We start from the raw sequence: 18,817 nt of genomic DNA, 5'->3' as shown, positions 1-18,817 counted from the left end.
TTTTGTTGGCTTCCAGAAGCTGTTGCAGCATTCACCTCATCAGTAGGACACCTTGTTGTTCTACTTTCTACCTTCATTATGGTTCCCCACATTTACACACTTCACTGGAAAGGAGTAAATCCACATTAATAAAAAAGGGGGCAAGATATGTGGGAAATAGCTTAAAGGCTCCTATTGAAAATACCTAAAAAATGCTATTAAAAAGAAATGAAAACAATTATTCTGTATTTTGGTGTAACACACCTATTTTAGCAGATTCTCCTACTTTTGACACTATAAAAACTACTTCCAGATTCTGCAATTCAGGTAAAGCACATTTTTGCAAGCTTTATAATTCTTTTTCTAGTACATTCACATAAACCAGGGGCAAAAACTTTAATTTTCAAACAAAGGCTACTGAAGCTCCCCACAATCACCATCAGGAGCCTTCTCACACCAAGTTGCACCAATTCAAATAAAATTCCAGGTGAGGGAAAGAGCTTGAAACCCAGCCCTGAAAGACAGAGGAAAACAGCTCCATTCTGAGTCCCCCTGAAATAAATTGAAAAGCTCTGAACTGTGGGACTCTGCTCCTCTAATCTCCAACCAGCACCTGCTACAGTGGAGCTACAAGACTTAGATTTCACTTTATATGGCATGGCCAGTGCACCCTGGACATCAGGATCAGCTCTGCCAGGACTCCCTGTACTCAGGAGTTTACATTTTAATGGCAGAACACAAAATGCTAATGCTGCAAAAGCTTTATTATTTCCCAAAGCAAATGGGTTTTTAAGAAGTTCAAGACTGAGGCCATTTAGTAGTTGCACACATACTGTTTTTCAGACTATTCATAGCACAAGACAAAACAAAGTTATTAGTAAAAGAACAGCAATAACAGTAAAAATATTTACAAGGGGCTTTGAAAACAAAGTTTCAGTGCTGTAAGCAGGTTCTTGAGCAAGTGACAGATGACGGAGAGGCCTCTGCAGATATTTCACAGAAAGTGCTCAGAAAGAGGAAGGGGGGAGGTTTTGACAGCAGAGTTTGGTTAGAGTGCCAGGAGCAGGGCTGAAATACACAACATGTAGCACAGAACAAACATCCCAAAAGCAAACCTCCACATGCACTCCCTGGAGTCACTCTGCCCAGCAGGTGCAGGAATCCAGCATGAAAGCTGCACACCCAGAACAAATGAATTCCCACTCACTGGGAATCCTGAGTGGCACTGACCTACTCCTCTCCACCCAGTACCTGCTTCTCTTGTTTTGTTTCTGCTGCTTCTTTGGTGGGAGAAAAAAAAATTAAAAACATAAAGGCTCAAGACAAAGAGAACAGCACACACAGAAGTGGTGACAAAAGGCAGAAGTGAGTTTGCACTTCCTACCACTGCTGGTCTCCCTACAGCAATAGCCTTGCGGAAGTCAGAACAAAAAACAAACACTTTATCAGTTCTTTGGAAAGAGTTAGATCCCAGAAGAAATGTTGCTGCTGACACATTCAAAGCACCAGTATTATGATTTATTTCTTTGGATGTCTTGGTGCATAGTAATAGAGGCTGAAAACACAAGCCAGATGCTGGAAGAATATATGACTGTGCACCTCAGAGGACTGGCTTGTCACACAACCCTTTTCACTCTCCAGTTGGTTTCTCAGTGTGTATTTTTACCTCTAAAGCTACCTGTCCTCATGAGCACAGGTATCTGTGTTCAAAGACTCTCTGGATATCTCAGGCACCCAATAGTGTCAGCATACTCTTGCTTCCCCCCACAGCATGACATCCCAGGATTTCTGTGCCAGTTAAACCCAGCTTGTGTAAGCACAACTGGCAGAGGTGCTTCTTACAGTCCAGATGCAAAATCAACACTGTGAACCAAATCCTTCACAAGACGAAGTCCAGAGCTTTGAAGAAGTCACCACACAAAGAATAGCTTTGTGGTTTATTCTTTTAGGACGTTACTACCAGAAACAATAGATGCAGCCTAATTAAAAGCAGGACCACTCATGCCACCAGGTCCTTTCCAGCCCTCAAGTCTGCAGGATCAATGCTCACTAGGACTTCAGGGCAAAAACTGCTTTTCACTAAGTGCTGGACAATGTCCCAGCCTACAGGGACCCGATTTGTTATGAGTGTATGGCATTATTCAAACAGTAATGAAATCCCAAACTAAATCCTCCCGGGCACATGGCAGGGAATCATCTGAATTCGAGACTCCTCCCATTTAATTCCCTGCTGCTCCTACTTTCCTGGCAGCTCTCTTTAGTTCGATCACCACCTGCTCTCCCCACTCCCCCCTCTCCCGCTAATTCGTCATTTCTTTCAGCTCCTCTGTAGCACTAATTATAGAGAAACAATGAAATCTCAAAGGCGTATCAAGCGAGGATTAAGCCAAACTGCAGCACGATGTGCCACAAGCAAGCTGCTCTTTGGTGGCGGCAGCAGCAGCGTGCCGGGCTTCTGGGACCAAACAAAGACAGGTTTCCATGCTTCTTGGGAGAGTTCAGAAAACATGGCAACATGGGCAATAGAGGCTTTGCAGCCACATGGTTTGTTTGTTAAATGCCACGGTGGTGAGAGAAAGAAAAGGAGAGAAGCTGCAGAGAGGATGCTGAACACATTGCTAAGTGAAAACAAGGATAGAGAGAGATGACACCAAGAGAGAGAAAAGGAGATCATTGAGGAAGTTTTTTAAAATTTAAGAGCAGGTAACAAATATATGGGCAACAATGGGAAGAGAGGAGATTTCCTGGGCTGCTAGGAACAACCTTCAATGAAGAAAAGCCCCAAGGGCAGTTTGTGCCAGGGTAGCACAACTTGGACAAACCAACTCTCCAGGCAGTCACAGATCTGCTGCGAGCAGAGCCAGCTGCAGTCCCGACAACGTGGACAGCACAGGGTTAATGTTCACTCCCCACCTCAAGACACTCTGATCAAGGTCAGTGCTGAGGCTCTTTGCCTCTCTCAAGATCAGCTTTCGGAGAAAATTTGCTCCCTGGTTAATCTCCTCCAACATAACGGCTTAGGAAAACAATGAGAACCGGGCACAGCCAAATGCTTGCTGCTTTATTCCTGAAAAGCAGGAGATCATTTTGTTGAAGGATGATGGGGACGAAAGAGACCCCAAATGGGTATTAGGATCTGCTTAATACCCCCTGCTTTTGCCACTGTAGGCGCTCAGATATAGTTCCAACCCTTAGGATAGCAGCTGCAAAATTCCTGCATAAGAGGGTCACGACCTACTTTAGAAAACACCGCCTTAAGAGGAAAACATACCCTTTCTAACCCCTGCTTCTTTCATGTTTTCTACGATTAAATGGCTCTTTCTGAAATAAAACCAACCTCTGAAAGGATTAAAATAACCCAAATAAAAAAGTCCCCAAGCACTCAGTTATTGAAGCCTGATTTTCCAGGTTATCTCCTCTGGATCCCTGGATTCATGTACCTTCAGCACCCACAGCTCCAGCTTGAACTCCTTAAGTTGAGACAAACTCCCCATGAAAGCCAAGCATGAGCTTTCAAAGGAGGCTGGATACCAGCTCTTCTACAGCTCCACAATTTACATGAAGCTTCCATTTTTGAAAATAAAGACAAACCCTCTGAGATCTCAGCTGAAGTTAAGGGAAACCAATTATTGCAAGGCTAATTGGAGGAGTGGAAAGCCAGCAGAGTGACCAGAGGACACAGCATGTTCTTACACACTTTGTCTCCAATTTAACCGAATCTCTGCAGCCACATAAGGGCATTGCAGCTCTCCCAGTAAGACTGGGACGAACTGCACTGATGCCTCTTCCCAGGCAAAGGCAGTTGAAGCCAGAGATCCTCTTGGCAGAGAGATCTGCTTAAGCAATGGAACAGTCATGCCAAACGGTCACAAGACAAGCATCAAATCCTGGCTCCAGGATAACATTCTCCTACCACGTGCAACAGCAATTTGAAGTAGTTACACGGAAGGAGGACTCACAAAACAGGGCTGCCTCAGCTTTGAATTTACTTCAGGCACCCTCAGAGATGTGAAAGTTTCCCCTCACTCCAACTCAGTTGCTCACAAAGCTGTTACAATCAACAGGGGACATGTTCCATAAGTCTTGGAGCATCAGTCCTTATCCTACTGCAGTATCAAATCCCCTCTGTAGAGGAAATATTCTTTCCCAAGGTCAAATGAACACTACAAACCATTTAGGTTTGAATGAACTTAAAGCTGGGATTTGATCCTGCTTTCAGCAGGAGGGAGTCCACCCTCCTGCTGAAAGCAGGATCAAATCCCAAGTTAGATCAGGTTCCTCAAATTCAGTCTAGTTTGGATTTTCTTTAACAAGAGATATTTCTACAGTCTTTTTGGCTGTTTCTGTGTTTGACCATCCACATGGTAAATTTTTTTTCCCCTTGCTCACTAATCAGATCTCCCAGTTTTGCTCCTAACTTTGGCCTTCCACCATGCACCTCTGCACAATTCAGCTTTACCTCCTCTAGAACTTCCCGTTAGACAGCTGAGGACAGCAACAGCTCTTCTAAGGCTGGGGAAATCCAGCTCTCCACACCTGCCCCATAAGTCACATTCCCAAGTCTCCTTCAGCATGGGGCAATGCTCATCAGAACACCTCCACACAACCCTGCCCAGTCCACCCTTCCCTGCACACACACGACCTCTCTATTTTTAAGCGAGATCTGGAATCCATCCTCCACTATCTGGAGAGCGGTGCCAGAAAGCCGCTCATGACGCAAGCTCTGTTTATAATTGTGCCCCCGGGTTTTCCTCTTATGAACAATGCACACAAAACACTTCCCTGCAAGGCTGCTCTGGACCAGGCAATGATTTTCAGGTTCCAGGTACCCCAAAGCCCAGGAGACCTTTAATGCTTTACAACCCAGGCTGAGATTTGTGTCTCCACAGGCTCGATCCATCTCTGGATGCTTCAACTCTTTGACAGCCTCATGCCAAAGAGCTGTGGGAGCCCTGCTCTGATTACTCATTCCAAGGACAATACAGCAATAAAACAAGAAGCTACAAGACTGGGAATAGAACTTCTTAGGAGTTCTTACTGAGCACAGGGCAAATACAGATCTAATTAAACCAGAAGTTAAATACCAGATTGCAAACTCAGGCCAATCTTGCACTGTTTGGTCCATTTCCTATGAAGGCAAAGTGATGCCTCTATTTTCTGTTCCTCATTTGAGGCTTCTGGTGAGAAGAGTCCTCTTGCATAGAATGGACTGCTTCTAAAAGCAAGCTAGCAAAAAAAAAAAAAAAAAAAAAAAAAAAAAAAAAAAAATCCTACTCTCGAATTTTCAGCCAACTCAGCATGGGGTGAGAATACTCCTTTCCCCAAGCAGGACTTGGTAACAGGAGTCCACTGGATGTCAAAGTCTTGCTGGCACAAGCCCCACTATTCAGGAAGAGTGAAGTAATGCAATGTTAATGGTCCTTGAATATGTTTTTCAAGCCGTCTCCTCGCTACATGTCAAATTCTTACTACAAAATGGAAGATGCAATCTACAATAACAGCTACAAATAACACTAATAAAACCAAGGGGAATTCATAACAGGACTCAGACATAATCTTAGTATTGCCACAGAGGGGGCAAAACTCTGCTTACTTGTGGAGAGGAAAAACCTTTCACAGCAAAGTATCATCTACTCAGCATGGGACTGCAGGAAGAGTGTTAACAATTCTAAAAGTGGAGTTACAGACCCAAATCAGCAGGAAGATCACTTGGGTGCTTCTAGCACTGCTCAGAGTGAGCTCAAACAGCAAGCTGGCTCTGGGTACTGCTGTCAGAGACACTGGGAGCAGCAGGAAAACCGGTAAGGGAGAATTCAGTAGGGTTTGCTCTGTGCCTGGTCGGGAGGCCTGAGGTAAACTGAAGCAGCAGCAGAGCAGTAATCCACAGACACAGAAAAGTTACAAAAGCACAGGAGTGAGCACAGCTCCCCTCCCACAGCAACATGGGAGTGCAGACATGCACCTACCCCCAGGAAGCTCCCAGAGCTGTGCCAACACAGCCACACTCACTCCCAGACACCTTTCCACAATTCATTCCCAATACAAATTTTTGGTGAACAGGGTTGCCTATGGAGAGAAGAACCAGGGCTATACACTTCTTAACAAGCTGAAGGATCACACACCCACAGCACAAGCAGGTATTTAAAACCCTGGTAAGGGAAGAGGCCAGGTTTAACTTGGTGCACCTTCTCTCAACTGGAGTCATGCAGGGTTTGATCAACAGCAGAGATGGAAAGATACTGTGTAGAGAGGAGGGAGAGAAACACTTGCTAATACAGGACAGGGAAGCATAAGCAAAGGCATAAAGCCAAAGCAGATTTAACTGGGAAGTTGTGAGGGAGCCAGATTTAAAGCCTATATGGGGGGGATGGAGGAAAACCAGCAATCCCCACAGACTACATATCACAGCATAAGTACACACTGCATGTGAAGATACCTGCACTCTATGCATCCAACAGTCCTGAAGGCTCTGTGACAGCTGAACTCTCACACCTACAACAAGACAGTGGCTACCCCCAATTTCTGATGAAAAGGCTTTAGGAACAACAGCTCAACCTCAGTTTAAACAAATCATTTTAAAACTTTGCATGCATGTGGTCAATGTCAAAATGTCACCCTGCCCCTCAGTCCAGCCTAACTCACATCACTGCATGCAGCAGGTTCATTCCCAGTTCAGGCTCACCTTGAGCACAGCCCAGTGCTGGGAACCTTCAGCTGGGTTCAAGCCAAAGGTGGCTGCAGGTACAGTAAGACACAACACCCTGAGAAAGGGCAAGGATGGGAGGCAACAAGTCCAGGCAGAGAATTAACACTTAAATACAAGTGATTTCCATTTTTCACCAGCACATCTGATGACTAGAAAAAAAAGTCTAGACCTTTTACTGAAGAACTGGAAGGAGGAATAGGAAAAAGCAGTTTTCACTCGTGAATTCCTGTTTGTTTCATTTAAATTGTAGGTGTATTGCTTTGCAGTGCTCTCTGATCATTTATTCCAGAACAGCCAGAGCTCAAGTAGTTTGAGATTCTGTGCAAGTTGTGAGGCTGAAATTTCAAACAGTAATCACAATAAAAGGGATTTCTGTTATTAATACACCATTACGTGTCTTTCTCAAAGCCTGAGAGTCTTTGCCCAATTTAGGTCAGCACCTGCAGCGTCCAATCGACAACTGATATTCCAGCATTAATTAAGTATGCTCAAAGAATTTCAGAAAATAAGGAGAAGCATATTCTGAAAGTCTGCTGTCCAATTAGAAATAGAGCCAAAACATTTGAACAGCACATAAACTTGCTGACAGTGAGTTATTCACCATCTTGACAAGGGCTCTCGCAGTTGAGAATACCACTGAAAACCACACACCACGTCCAGAGGTTTCTGCCCATGTAAGACAATGTATTTCTCAAGATTCCCAGTGCTCCATGTACAGTGGAGAAGGAGGAGAAGCCAGCAAAGATCACACAGTGCTGCCAGCACTTGTTTAAACATGCTTCCCCTCCAGTGGTCCATCAATACAGAAACACTCGATGCTGCAGACTTATTGCCCAAGTCTTTAATTCACATGCAGACTCAGAGGAAGGAATATAAACCCAAATCCTATCACTTGTAAGGAGTCCAGTTTTATTTTCAGAGCCATCAGCAACTGACGGGCAATACCCCCAGCTAGGTGCATCTCCCCACGGCCCCACTAAACTCTAAACTATAAATATAAATAAATGACATTGATTTCTAAGCTGGAGAGAGGTTAGCTACTGTAATCTAAACGACTCAGCACCAAGGTTTGTGCAGAAAGGAAGGGAAGTCTTATGGAAATTCTCACCCCACCCCACACCGCATTGTTCTCTCAAAAATCTTTCAATATCTCTTAGGCCCTGAACTCAGAAAAATGTCGTCTGTTTTCCACCTTTGGCAAACATTCAGGTTGAGAATCCTCAGACCGAGCAGGGAAATGACAGGCTTGGAGAGAAAACGGTCAGCCTGTCAATATAAAACAGGCCAGGACTGGAACAGAGGGCAAGGAATAGTGTTGGCCATGCAAAGCATGCCAGCAAGATATGTGACAAAGTTGTCACCGGGTCACTTTGCTGTTTGATTTCATCTGCAGTCACCAGCCCATGCAGCCAAGGCAAGATTTCCACTGCCTCCCTATGACAAAAAGCTGCAGCCCCCCAGCATCAGACTCCACACCAGAGCAAGAGATGCAAGGAAAAAGAAAGACCAGGGGAAAAGCCACTGGCCACAAAAGGTATCAGCAGAGAGAACAATTACCAGGGAGGAGAATCAGCCCTTCTGATATTCCTCCAAAATTTCCACTGCAAACGCCAAAGCACGGAAGAGAGGGTGGCAGAGGGTTCTGCTCTTGGCTGTGTGCCCAACCTCCTGCAGCCCTCACAACATCCCAGATCAGTCCAGACTAGCAGACATTCCATCATGCCTTTAATAAAACACCCTCCAGCTGTCCAAGGTACCCAGGTGATTTGGGGAACACCTCTGAGACCATTTTCCCCCTGGCAGTAACTACAGTAAGCTCCAAGGGCCAGTTACACAAGTGCTGCGTGACCTGCCACATTTACTTAAGATGCTATTAGCATGCCTAAATTAGATTTTTAGTTTGAAACCAATTATATTTATTTGATTTTGCGCCAACATCTCTGGCTAATTTAAAGGGCACTGCAGCTATGCAGTGTTAATTCTACACGACGGAAAGCAGGCTCAAACATCCCATTTCCAAACACAGCAACTTTAGTGGAGAAGGTTCATCCTTCCCTTTTAATCACTGTCAATTGCCTTTATGGTATAAGCAGCAATGTAAATATCATGCTGGCTGTCATCAGGTATTACCAAGGCTCAAAACACAGCACTGGTACAGTAGCCAAGCCAGTGTTGTCCTTTCTTCCCTCCCAATCTTTATCTCTGAACTCTGTCTCAAATGTAATTGTCAGCTGTAGAGGATATTTTATTTGGCCAGGTTTCCACTTAACAGAACAATCTGTCTGCTTACAGTGCAGATGTTTGATAGTACTGTGGTTATTTTAGGTAAATAAGCTTTTAAGTATCAGATATATCCTCTCTCAAAAGCTATTATCCTTTCTTTTCAGCAAATATCTTGATCTAGTAAATATTTTCTGCATCTATTAGTCTGTTCAGCACACAAGATTAGCCCACTAGTTAAAAATTACATTCTTTAACCAAGAGTAACGAGAACCATCCTGAGCCTTAGGACTTGGACAAATATCTGAGCTGAGGTTGCCAGTTCATCAGGCCTCTCAGCTGTTCAAATAAGATTTGCATTGGTGAATCGTTCAACAGGAAAACTGTTCATGCTCAAGATGCTTTTTCTGGTGAAGCACAGTTTGCTGCAAGTCAATACCAAGGTATTTATTAGCTGTTAATGCCAAGCTATTTATTAGACAGCAATTGGCATCCTCAATGACTATTTTTACTTTAGTGAAAGGATGGAACTTATGGCTTCACCTTTCAACCTGCTTGCTGCTCCTGCAGGGGGAACCTTATTGTCCCCTACAGCTCCCTGAAAGCAGGCTGTGGCAAGGTGGGAGTCAGTCTGTTCTCCCATGTAACAAGTGACAGGATGAGAGGAAATTGCAGCTCAAGTTGCACCATGAGAGGTTTGTATCAGGTATTAGGAAAACCACCTTCACTGAAAGGGCAGTCAGGCATTGGCACAGGCTGCCCAGGAAAGTGGTGAAATCACACCATGCCTGGAAGTGTTCAAAAAACACTGGATGTGGGCACTTGGGGACAGGGTTTTGTGGTGAACACAGTGGTGTAGGCTAATTGACTGGACTTGATGATCGTAAAGGTCTTTTCCTTAATCTTAATGATCCCCTGGCTCTATGATTTTATGACTACCTTGCATGGTGAGAGACAGAAAAGTTCACAAAGAAGTGGCCTAGGAAGTAAAGACAACACATCAAGTTCCCAAAGAACTCAATTTCCACTGGTAGTTTTTGTGGAATCACAAACTGGAGACATTTGTATCAACACCTTTAAGGTTTAGAGACAGCACAAATGCCAAGGTTCAGCTCTCCTGGACCTTCACAGGGAAGTGTCCTTGCAGATACAGCCTGAAGCAAGTGTCAGAAAACCACCAAGCCTCAGCCATGTGCTATGAAGGCATTGTTACTTCCCACTGTCCTGGGGAATCCATGAAGCAGCTGTTTCACCCAGCAATGACAGGGTCACAGGGAGGTTTCAGTGTTTAATAGAACGTGTGGCAGTAATTCCCCCATGTGCCATTTCCAGCGCAAGCATTCATTAATTCGGGATAGGGATTATACAATTTGGCATCAGCCAGAGCAGGGGACTGAACTCCACAGCCCTGGGAGTCCTCACTAGCTCTGTGTCTCAGCAAAATGAGTGGCAGGAGCTTTCCAGTTTTGTTCAGAAAATTGACATCACGAAATCCATCTCCACGGGTTTTGCAGGAAAGGTGTTTACTCCACAACAGAAGTATTATCTTCAACTGATGAATTTTCAAGACATAAAGATAACCTAATATTGTGTTGAATCCCCCCTGAAGCTGGAGACAGTCTGAAATTCCAAACTTCAGCTTCAGCTGCCCCACTTACCTCAACAGGTATCATCAGCTCAGAGCAGAGCTGAGCCGATAATTTTGTTAAGAAAAGTATTCTTTAAGTGCTCTCATCCCACAGCCATTAATGTGCTCTCTCACTTTCCAAACACCATCATTTTCCAATATCCTCTGCACTGTTTTCAAGGCTTCATTTTCAGAAGAGCTGGAATGAACCCCAGAACCTAAGGAAATGGACTTAAAATCCCCTGAAGACTGAAAATGAACAACAGCCTAACTCAGAGAGAATCAAAATTGAAAATGCACAACCTGTCCAACAGTAACTATGGAGCTTTCATCCAATATTTAGTAAACCATCAGTTTTACAAAACATATGTTGAAGTGCCCCAAGATGCAATAATCTCACACCCTGCCACAAGCAGCTCAACACAATTCCACATTCACAAATAGTTTTTTAGACATTTTCCTACCTGACAACACCTTCCCCTCTAATGAACTGTAAAATTTGTCAATTAGCTCTGCTCTAAGGCAAAAGCCAACTTCAATTATTCCACACAACAAGCCAGCAGAGGATACCACTGGACAATCCATGTGCTCAGTCAAATCTCTCCAGAACTGAGGTGGGTACTCAAGGTCAAATTTTCACTCTGCAGTTTTAACTTAATTCAACTCCGTGGATGGATGAAATGGGAACAGCATCCTCCCACACAGCTTTATTAATAGCAAGGTGCTAGCAATAAGAGTAAAGTTTGTCCTTAAATTACCATTCATGACTATAAAGCTTTGGCAAAACCCAAGGAGAATTTACTACAGTAAGAGATGATCACTGAAGTATTTCAATTCACACTATTCCTTAACAGCTGCTTGTACCTTTTCTTTCCAGAATGAATTTACATAGGCTCATTTCCTGCCCAAAGGAAATATCCATTGGGGAGAATGCTATAAAATCAGTCTAGCACGGAACAATGAAATTAAAGAAAACAAGAATTTTTTCTCTCCCCCACCCCAAACTCTCAGGACAAGGCAGTTGGAGCAGAAAATTGAAATCTGGCAAAAAATTAAAAACTCATTCAGAAAAGCTTTTCTGTATTTCCTCACAAATGCATTTTAATTTGACTGAGTTATCAGACTTTGAAGGTGTTGTTTCACAAGCCTGCAGTACAAGCTGTATAAAACTGTAAGGGATGGGAGGCGAAAGGAAGATTTGCCTAATATGGTAATTTGGTGAGAAAGTGAATCGGTGCTCTGAATTTACTCTGTACTTCATTCATGGATGGGATCCTTGAAGCCTCAAAGAGTGGAAGACAATCATCCCCTGCAGACTTATCAGTGTGTAGAACCAAAGAGGTCTCAGAAATCCTGGCAAGGCACATTAGACTCTAGTTTTGATGCAGGTTGATACATAACCAATTTTTTTTCCAGGATGGGACTTCTCTTAATTACAAGAAAATTCACATTAAGCAAAAATTCTGTGTGCAGTGGTGCACACCAGGAAACAACCTTTAAGAACCTCGGGGAGTAGTGAGAAAATAGACTTGGAAAAAAACTTTGCTGGTTGTTGTAGCTGTTGAGCAGTTGTGAAAAGAACTACTGGATTTTTCTTTTGTGCACTTGTATCACCACAAATCCCCACCTGTTTGTACAGCGTGACAGGACCACCTAATATGGTTAACACCAAGGAATATGCAGGCTGTGATGATTAACACGAAAATCCCACTCATGAGCAGTGTTTCAAGGCAAACGACACACTCAGACGAGTTAAGGGATCAAACTTAGGGCTAACAGAACCCCACACTAAGGTCAGTCCCTTTATTTATGTTCATGCACACAAGGGACATGAGAAATTCTCACTCAGTACCATGGACCCAGCCAGGCACCTCTATCCCTGCTGCCATTTGGCTGTAGTTACATATTTGCTAAAGTGATCTTGTCTCACTCAAGCCAGACAAGTTGGATTTTGTTCTTAGTCTGGCTCCCTTTATTATTATATGCATTATTTTGCCTACCAGAGGTTCCCCATCTCTTCTCACACACCAAGAGCTATGACCTTCTGATTCAGAGCCTGGACTGCCTGTCAGCCAGGGACCTGCCCCTGTCTCCAAGACTTTCCCATGTGGCCGCCAGGAAGAGAGACGGAATTTCACGTGTTTTTTAGAAATGTCAAGGCTGAACTCCCTTAGGTGAAGTCACAGGAAACTGCAGCAACTTTGAGAGCCAAGTCCTTCATATCTGCATCTCAGTTGTTTGATTCTAAAGGGACCGCAGGATAATAGGCTGAGCTTGTCTGGAAAGCCCCAGAATCCTGATATTTCAAAGCTTTTGCAATGCCAAATTCCACTGCTCCAACAGCTATTCTTCTACACCCACAAAGCCCTCAAGTCTGTCTCTCCCTATTAAGAAAGTTTAATAACACCAAGTTTACAAGCACTCCATTAGCATGTCCACAGCTGAATTTATTGCTGCAGAGATTTACAATGGATATTGCCCATTTTTGGGGAAATTTTCCAAGAAAATTTGACCAAGACACGGTTTGTTGCAACACACTAATACAATTAGCAGTAAGTGTTATTGCCATCAGTTTAAAGAGCTCCATCTTTTATTAAAAGATTACATCTCTAGACTCTGGCTTAGTGGGCAAGCTGCTAACACTCAGAAAGAAAAGAGATGCTGCCAAGTTTGAACAGACAAACGTTCTGGGGAAGAGTTGATTCTCTTCAAGATTTCATCAGCTGCAGGAGCAAGAAGCCTCCCAGGCACGCATTTGTCAGGCAGCCTGTGCCTCAGGTGTGCTCAGCACAGCCACACTCCCCAGCACCAGCCAAAATATTTGCATTAAACTGAAACTATTTAAATGGATTCTTGAGAAATGGAAGTGTTAAACATTAATTGGTCCAGGTACCCAACAGTACTGGAAGCAACTGCTACACAGAAACCAAGCCCAGGAAAGTGTGAACTCTTCCACAAGAAACACCCTGCATGTTGTTTTTTTTTTCCTTAATACCCTGGAATAGTGAAAGCAGCAGGATCTGTCTCTGCTCTCCCCTCCAACCAGCAGGCAAGGCTAACAACCACGTATTTTTCCCAGCCAGCTTCCTTCATCACTGCTTGCCTTTGTAAGTCCTCATTTTGCTGCCTGGTGCATTTTATCCTCCTTCCTATCAGGGCACAGACAACAGAGGCACGAAAAAAAGGCACATGCACAAGCAAACACCTTTTGCTTTCACTTCCCCAGAGGTGAAAAGCAACTCAGTTTATCTCTAATTCTAGCAGGGCAATGGTATCAAAGGTCTGAAAGAAATGAGATGTGTCAAGTATCCAGAGGAGAGGCAGCCTGGATGCAGGAGTAACTTGGCTATTCTGTTGCACTAAGGATCACAAAAGATATATTTGTCTAGAAACAAACAGCAGAGAAACTGGTACTGAGCATCTCCCACTTCAATTCCCAAGCAGACTAAGTACTGTGAATGACCACTCATTATTTTAACTTATCTACATTTGCCCAAAGTTAATTTAATGTAAGTTTTAACATAATATAAAATAACTAAGGCTTTTCCACCAGCTTTATGTGGAAAAAATGAGCACACAAAGGAAGTCTTCAAATGAATTAACCAGCCTGAATACTGGGAATATAGTGTAGGAATCAATTTTGCTCAGCAAAGCTGGGGGGGAGGAGTGGGAATCCATGAGGAAATGCTAAAACAAAACATATGGCACCAAGACTGAATCCTAAACACTCCATTTAGAGCTCAGGCAGTTATATATTGTACAGTGTAACATTTTTCTTGAATGGGTTTTAAATATCAGGCATGTGAAACTGGCTCCAGCCTGCACACAGGCACCACAGCCAGCAATGAACACCACACTCCAAAATAACCCCCAACCCCAAAGTCATCACTGGACAAGAGCCTCCCATTCCAGCCTGGTTTTTACATCCAAAGACCCAAATTGCTCCTGGTCAGCACCTCCAGGCTGCTCTTTCTCAATGGCCATGATTTCTCTCAGCACATGAGGCTCCTACACAAGCACCAGACAGATGACCGTGGACATCTTGATAAAATTTGGGAGATCAGATACCGTAATTCTAACAAGTTCCTCTCTACCCACAAAAAAAGTTCTCCCACACAGGGCTGGGATGAACACAGACAGAAATCTAAATAATCAGCCCCAAAAGATCACCATGTTCACAGGCAAAGCCCAACTCCGAAGCTACTCGAACCACAGTCATTAAAAAAACTAATCATTCCTTAAATGGTGACTTCAATTTTCAATTTAGGCTTGATTTCTGATGGGATAAGCAACTCCCACCACATCTGTTCATGCAGCCTGCACCATCCTCACGGCTGCAAAGGAATCTGTCAGGGGAGAGAGGGCACAGGAACAGAGCCTGGGAGCACTCCCACCACTAATTTATCTCCTGTTTCTGGCACGGGCTCTTTGCAGCAAAGGGGATGCTCCTAAATCAAGCAGCCACAGTCAGCACAGCTCTCATCTTTCCAAAAAAGTAGCAAAAGGAGAATGACCCAGTTCCAACCAACTTCGCTCCTGCTACCAGCATTTCCAAGAGGGATTGTGAGATCCAGGGGAACTCGCATGTGTGAGTATCTGATCAGCACAAGCAGCATGAGGTCGAATTTTTTTCAGGCTTCAAAAAGAAGACTGCAGTAATTTATATGCAATCCACGCTCAGAAGACCAACCACCTTCACAACCACAGCACAGACTATATTCTGCTTTTCAGATAAAAATTGCAGCATCTCCAAAGGCCCTATTCACCTGCAGAACTCTTGCTACTCTGGGGGTACATTTCCCTGAAATGCTTTTTAAATAGCTTCCTCTACCCCACCTGCATTTTATCGTCTTTTAAAATGAAATCAGGTTCTCATCTGATCAAAGTTCCCTGATTCAGTGTACCAGAAGTTATTTAAGCCTAAGGAGGCTACTCAGCAGTTATTAACACTAACCAAGCATAATCAACACGGATATTAATCCACACCTCTATAATGGCATGAGTCATCCCCAGTGCTGAGTAATCCTTTTTTATTTATATATAGTATTAGCCAGAATCAGGGGGGCAGTTTTACAGTAGAGGTTCTCATTGCAGGTAGGAAACTTAACTTTTTGTATTCCTGCACTTGAGTGACATGGAACCATCCACATCCAATAAAAGCCACATGTGGCTATTTTCAGGCAAAACCAGTACAAATTTAAAAAACTGGACTACAAATGGATTTCCATCATGATAAAAACAGCTGAGCTGGTAATCTCAAAATTTACTCTAAATTGTAAGAGTAATTTTTCTTTCATCAGGAAACAAGTTAAATCCTTTAAAAGCAGCGGTACAAGGTTCATCTCTTTCCACACCAGAAAGTCTCTTTGTTTTGTGCTGAAGAACCTTTACAGCTCTTCAGTAATAAAGAGAGCTTATAAAAAAAAAAAAAAAAGAAAAACAACCCAACTAAAAAACCCTTGAGGTTTACAGGAGACATGAAGCAGGAGGCAAGGCAGTCCAGCTCAGTTAACACAGTGACATTTTGTCCCACAAATCATATACGTGCTGGGAAACTTGCGTCACATCTCCATCCAGGCCGCTGGCAGACACACCAGTGTTTGAAACGAGTAAAGGGGGGGCAGGGGACAGGAAAGTTAAAAAGAGAAACCATATGTTTGCAATATACACATCTCAGTGTACACTCCATCACATGCCAAAATGCCAACACAACCTTTCACTGAGCAGGCGACATCCAGAAACTCAGTCAGCAGAGGGACAGGGGAAAGATACAGAAGAAATTAACCGGTTTTTTTCCAGATTTCTCCCCCAAGTTCTGTCAGTTAACATGAGGCAGCACATCGCCGTGCTCCTCCCAGTACTCTGAGGCAGTGGAATGTGCGTCTCCAGCAGCAAGTTCTCCCAAGAGCAGAAGTGTATTTACATTCCCTTTTGTTCCCATCTCACCCCACTCCCCAGCTACAAAGAGGCATTCACTCCTGTCCTTGATTACTCAGGTCCAAATCCTTGCTTTGTGCCCACAAAGCATCCCTTTGCAGGCTCTCAAAAGAAAAGGAAGTATTTCCTACACAGAGAAATTCAGTTCTCTTTCCCCAGGAAATGGGTGGCATGTTCTCCCCCTTCCTCCCCACACCTGTATCTGCTGCTCCTCAGGGAGGCTGAGCATCCTCCTCCCCAGGGCACATTTTCCAGAGGAGATTTAAAGGCTTGGTCTGCAGGATTACATCTTCCCTGCCTTTACAGGGAGTTGGTCTTCTCAAAGCGCTGCTGCTCCCTCTGAGCAGAGGGAGAGGACAAAGCCTGATCCCACAGACCAACAGGGATTTCCAGAAGGATTTCCCCACTCCACAGCTTTAGTTCCTTCCTACTTTTAAACAATGCTAAGAAACTTAATCCCTTAAAACAGCATTTTCACAAACTCTCCCACCCTCAACAGAAAGCAAGCCTCCCCACGAGGCAGAGATGGAAAGCCTGGGCATGACCGTGCTACGTCATCCAGAAACTTCAAATAAAAGCACTCCACAAAGATTACTCAAAGAATTAACCTCCTTCCTAAAACCCTTTGGCCAGGAGCCTGCCCTGCCACTCTCCTCCTTCATTCCGAGCCTCCGGAGGGTGAGACGGGAGGCACTGACCTTAGAGTCACCTGTGGCACCACCTCCGATGTGTCACACACTCGCCCTAGAGCAATGTATCCCTCAAACACACCCCAACAAAATGGTCGAGACAACCAATAAATCAGTACAGCAGGAGGCCTTTGGTAACTGGGCAGTTTAACGCCAAGAGAGAGTGAAGAAGGGGAAAAAAAATCATTTAATGGAGAGAGCAAAAGGGCTGGGGCCTCGAGCTGAGGACAATGAATGAAAACGCACGGCAGCAGCAAAATCCCAGGGCAAAAGGCTGGTTCGGCGGCTTTACCAAACCCCCCGTGCAGGGAGCAAAGCGGCTCCGAAACTGCCGAGAGGTGCGATCGCCCCAAAACCACCGGGGGTGCCCTAAAAGGAGAGAGCCCGGGCAAGTCCCAGAGTTCAGTCCCGCTGACCGCCTCACCCCAGCACATCCCAGACCGCACCGCGGTGGGAAGAAAAGCCCCCCAAAGAGGACCCCGTCCCACTGACTCCGACACGAGGAGACACAGACCCTGCCCGGAGGAGCGGGCAGAGGCCAGGGATGAGCCCCTTGCCAGGGGGGCGTCCCCGCCACCACCACAATTCTCTCCTGGCATGGGGCAGACCCACATATCCTCTTCCGTGGGCCCCACACACAGATGAGGAGAAGCAGCAGCCTCAGCAGAGGGGTCCCACAGACCCTCACGCCCCTCAGAGTCCCTCGCAAGGCGGGGGAACAGATCCTCTCACATCCTTCCTACATACGTGGCTGGAGGGGGGGGGGGGGGGGGGTGGTCACACAGTCCCTGACGGGGTGTGTGCGACGGGACCCCCCCGCTGATGGGCACCCCAGACCCTCACACCCCTCAGAGTGGGGGGACAGACTCCGCTCAGCTAAGGGGTCCCCCAGACCTTCACACAGCTCGGTGTGGGGGACGGACACCCTCACAGCCTCACATGGCCGAGGGAGGGGGAAGCCACACAGTCCCACTCCTTTGCGGGGTATGTGACAGGATCGCCCTCAAGCTGAGGGGGGTCGGACCCCCCCTTTCCCTCAGCGGACTCACACCCGCAGATCCGAGGAGCACCCTACGCCCTGCCAAGCCCCGATGACCGCTCACCGATGACCTCCTGCAGCTCGTAGTCATCCTTGTTGATGGACCAGGGCAGCGCGCTGGGCTCCTCGGCCATGGCCGCGCCGCGCCCGCCGCCCTCCGCGCCGCGAGGGGGAGCGTCCCCGAGGGGCGAGGGAGCGGAGAGGAGGCGCTGCGGTGTCCCGGCTGTCCCTGAACCCCGGCCGAGCCCGAGCCCCCTCCTCCTCCTCCGCCTCCTCCTCTCCCGCCGCTACCGCCGGCCCAACTCCGGCCGCCGCCACCTCCTGCACCTGCCCATGCCCGGAGCGCCTAACGTCACCCGCGCGCGCCCCGCCCGCCACGGCGGGGCTCCGCCCGCCGCCATCTTGAGCGTGGCGTGGCGACTCCCAGCCCGCCGCCAGAAGGCGACTACGCTACGGTTCTCTCGGTTATCACCACCGGCCTCAGGGGACGGGCCGGTAAGGGAGCATTCCAAAGCGAAGGACGGAGGAGGAGCCCCTAAGGAAAGGGCGGGGATGCCACACACAAGATGGCGGCTGCCACCATTGTCCCCGCCCTCAGGCACAAGGCGGGAGCGGGTGCT

The 18,817-nt window shown here is 45.8% G+C and overlaps 1 protein-coding gene across 1 annotated transcript in view; it reads right to left on the bottom strand.

The window, feature by feature from the left end:
- OXSR1 (oxidative stress responsive kinase 1) overlaps positions 1-18,529 on the bottom strand; it is an 85,715-nt gene extending 67,186 nt beyond the window's left edge. Inside the window, exon 1 of the mRNA XM_083880964.1 lies at positions 18,262-18,529. Coding sequence (XP_083737090.1) covers positions 18,262-18,331 — 70 coding nt within the window. The 5' untranslated portion in view covers positions 18,332-18,529. The remainder of the gene's footprint in view (positions 1-18,261) is intronic.
- Between the last annotated feature and the right edge of the window lie 288 nt (positions 18,530-18,817).

This window comes from Zosterops lateralis, assembly GCF_965231275.1.
Source record: "Zosterops lateralis genome assembly, chromosome: 1".
Classification (NCBI taxonomy): Eukaryota; Metazoa; Chordata; class Aves; order Passeriformes; family Zosteropidae; genus Zosterops; species Zosterops lateralis.
This window is presented reverse-complemented; position numbering and strand designations above follow the sequence as displayed.